The sequence below is a fragment of the Stegastes partitus genome, unplaced genomic scaffold, assembly GCF_000690725.1.
Source record: "Stegastes partitus isolate 25-593 unplaced genomic scaffold, Stegastes_partitus-1.0.2 Scaffold2107, whole genome shotgun sequence".
NCBI lineage: Eukaryota > Metazoa > Chordata > Actinopteri > Pomacentridae > Stegastes > Stegastes partitus.
Window position 1 is genome coordinate 33,387 of NW_007579838.1, and position 3,275 is coordinate 36,661.

Genomic DNA, 3,275 nt, shown 5'->3' on the forward strand with positions numbered 1-3,275 from the left:
CTCTTAGTCATTTGAACTGTTGGCGTTGTAGACTTTTCCCCTCTCCAAGCCTTGTTCTTTTGCTGCTGTTGCTCTTGAACGCCCTCTGTGAAGAAAGCTAGATTATTTATCATCATCTAAAGCCTGAGACACGTTTGTTTTCCTTCTTTAAAAGGTAATTTTAATGGCTATATGTCAACTAGTGTCCTCCTTTGGCCTGTCTGCAGTTGGCTGTCCATAACTGGACGCCGCTGCATGTTGTTCGTTTGCCGATAGGTCAGTCCGTCTGTCGTCTGCACATAGATGTGAATCTTGTTTAAACAGTCATACTAGCTTGTTATATGCCTGCTTAGCGGTCAGTTCCTTCTTGTATTCAAACAATCTAATGACAACATTTCCACAGAAAAACTTGTGACAGATCCTGTACAAACAGTCGTATCTGTCTAATGATTAGACTCTAATCTTAGGTGACATTTATCAAGAATTGCAGACGTTACTTGCGTATTGGTATGCTGCAGTGGGGAGGGCTTCGATTCGGGAGATCAGGCTATAAAAACTCACTGCTGTGCATCTGCAGCAGGACTTCCCAGTGACGCAGTACGTATACAGCTTCATTCATGTTTTCATTTAACCTGTTCTACAAATTCTAAAATGTGTTGAAAATAATTTTTTGCAGGTTTGCAGCGAGAAAATGAGACTTTCAGCCGTCCTTTTCATGATTGCCATCTCGGTGGCACAGTCCGGTAATTGTCTACACCTTCTTTGTGCCTTTATGTGAAAATATGTCCATGTGTGTAAGTATGAATGTCAAGTTTTGCTTTTAACCTAAAGGTAAAAAGCTGACACGTTTAAAGATGAATCAGTAGCTAAGGTGACAAGCCAACTAACTGGTGAGTTTTTAAATAGAACATCTACTGTTTAAGTTATTTTTCCAGCAAAAATGGTTGGGAAAAAAAATCAGATTTTAGCTTTTGAAAGGTGAATATTTCTTATTTCTCGCTCTTCTATTGTAGTGGGCTGAATATTTGTACTTATTCATTTGTCAAATAGTGACTTTTTCTGCTCTTTTGCACATTTTCATGACAAAACCTGATTTTCTTGTGTTTCAGGGAGCGTCACACTGAAGACTTTGGTGTTCCCCAGTGAAACCAGTAACAGCTACGTCGAGCTGGTCCCTCTGAAACCGCTGCAGCTGAAGGCCTTCACTCTGTGCATGCGAGTGGCCACAGAGCTCAGCGGCAGGAGGGAGGTCATCCTCTTTGCATACCGGACTCGAGATGCTGATGCGCTGAATGTGTGGCGCGAACTGGACGGCAGGTAGAAGACCAGAAGGCCAACAACACTGGTGCTTAGATTGATGACAGCGTTGAGATTTAAGATGGATGTGACCATATTCCATTAACTTTCAACATTTTTTTTTTTATAGACTACTAATACTAACGCTGCTAACATCTATTAAAATACCACTGATAGAACTACAGCTAGGAGACACTTCTGCTGACCACACTGCTACAACAACACAAACTGTATTCTTGTTTTTCTGCACAGTTTTTGCATGTTCAGGGTAATGCACAGAGCCGAGGAACTCCACAATGTTTTAACCTTACTTTGCATTGTTAAACTCTGCATTAAAAGATCCATCCAAATCATCTGTGTGTGCAGATTGTCCTTCTACCTGAGTGGGGACGGAGTTTTATTCCGAGTCCCTGAGCTCGGCGCTCTGGAGACCCATCTGTGTGTCACCTGGGATTCCAGCTCAGGTGCGGCTGCCCTCTTCATGAATGGAAGGAAAAGCTTGACCAAAATCTACAAGAAGGGTCACACCGTCTGCAAAGGAGGAAGAGTCCTCGTCGGACAAGATCCAGACAGCTACTTGGGTGCTTTTGACCCAAAGCAGAGTTTCATCGGGGAGATCGGTGACATCAATATGTGGGATTCGGTTCTGTCAGACAGCACGATCCAAGACCTGGTCTCTGGGAAGGAAGTGCCAAGAGGAAACGTCTTCGACTGGCAAACCACACAGCTTACAATTCGCGGGAAGGTGGAGGTCATTAATCGTGAAGTGTAGCTATGAGCTAAAGCTTTAATGGAAATGTTGTGATGTCGAGTACGGCAACTTTAAGCTCTGAAATCTATCAAGTCTCCAATATTCCTGCATGCATACATGAAGATGATTTAACGATGAAAATACAAATCTGTCAATCAATATCAATCAAACTTTTTCTGCTCTAATAAAGATTCATGCATAAATTGTGAGTTATCATTCTTAACTTGGATTTGAACTGTTGATATGACATTAACTGCAGCGATTTTCAACCGCGTCAGAACCAGTTAGAACCTGGTTTAGGCTTGGTTAAGATCATCAGTAACAGCTGTGTTGAAGCTGCTGTTAGAGTCGTCCTACTGATCACATCACTGCTGATGGAGGCGGCCATGTTTGTAGTCCTGCTTTCTCAGTCCTGCATCAACCAGTCAGTCATGTGTGAGTCATTAGTTTCTTGGAGCTTTTAGTTCTTGTCTGAGAGTGTTCACTTCTTGTTCTGTCAGTTAGTACGGGCGTCAGATTGTGAACAATGAGGTGATATATAATATATATAATCCTCATATCCAACAGGTTTCTTTTCTACGGGGGCAGGAAAATGATCATGCAGCAATTTTCATAGTGTTTATTCCTACAAACCACCTCATGCTAATGCTAGGTTAGCATTGGAGCTGCTACACTCAGCTGTCAGTGAACAAACAGCTCTGATCCAGAAGAAGCCTTCGTTGTTGGCGGGGTTTTAACCAGACAAAGCTCAGGCCGGTCCGACCCAGTTTTTATCAAAACATTAAAGGTCCTGGTACAATATATACTGATTAAAGAGCAACCAGCCAACTTTTTGCTGATAATTCTGGCCTTGAACAGTGTGGTGCACATATCGAACAACCCTCTGCATATTTGCCCCGAAAAACTAGTGGGAGGACTCTCCATAAGGGTTTTATTTCCGCATACAGTTGTGAACAAAACTTTACATACACTTGAAGAGCAAAGATGCAAACGCAAGGAGTTAAAAAAGAGAGACAGCTACCTGAAGTCAGAATATAAAAATCTACCTCTATCAGTGGTGGTGCTGTTTCCATAGAGCTGCAGGACTTTGCACTGCAGCAAAAATAAGCCCAAAGTGAATAAAAATGTCAAATAAAAGGCTCCCAAACTGCCGGCAGTTCAGAGGGTTAAACACTAAAAGGAGGTCAGAAGAAGCAGGAAAACGTGCTGCTGCAGAAAGAATGGCGTTTTCTGAAACCAGTTCATCAGT

At 42.3% G+C, this 3,275-nt stretch overlaps 1 protein-coding gene across 2 annotated transcripts; it reads left to right on the top strand.

Moving 5' to 3' along the window:
- The first annotated feature begins 563 nt into the window (after nucleotides 1–563).
- On the top strand, nucleotides 564–2,229 carry LOC103373962 (pentraxin fusion protein-like). Of its 2 annotated transcripts, XM_008303975.1 has the most exons (4): nucleotides 564–578; nucleotides 658–722; nucleotides 1,089–1,296; nucleotides 1,642–2,229. In XM_008303975.1, exons 2-4 carry the CDS (start codon nucleotides 671–673, stop codon nucleotides 2,045–2,047), a joined length of 666 nt encoding a protein of 221 aa, XP_008302197.1. In that variant the 5' UTR covers nucleotides 564–578; nucleotides 658–670; the 3' UTR covers nucleotides 2,048–2,229. The 2 variants fall into 2 exon arrangements, with proteins under 2 accessions (XP_008302197.1, XP_008302195.1); XM_008303973.1 differs by lacking the exon at nucleotides 564–578 and having other exon boundaries at nucleotides 657–722.
- Nucleotides 2,230–3,275: the final 1,046 nt, after the last annotated feature.

Excerpts from the sequence above, each read along its gene's own strand:
- LOC103373962 (XM_008303975.1), top strand. The coding sequence starts at position 671 with ATGAGACTTTCAGCCGTCCTTTTCATGATTGCCATCTCGGTGGCACAG. Across the intron at positions 723-1,088 it reads CATCTCGGTGGCACAGTCCG|GGAGCGTCACACTGAAGACT; the intron begins GTAATTGTCTAC and ends CTTGTGTTTCAG. Across the intron at positions 1,297-1,641 it reads TGGCGCGAACTGGACGGCAG|ATTGTCCTTCTACCTGAGTG; the intron begins GTAGAAGACCAG and ends CTGTGTGTGCAG.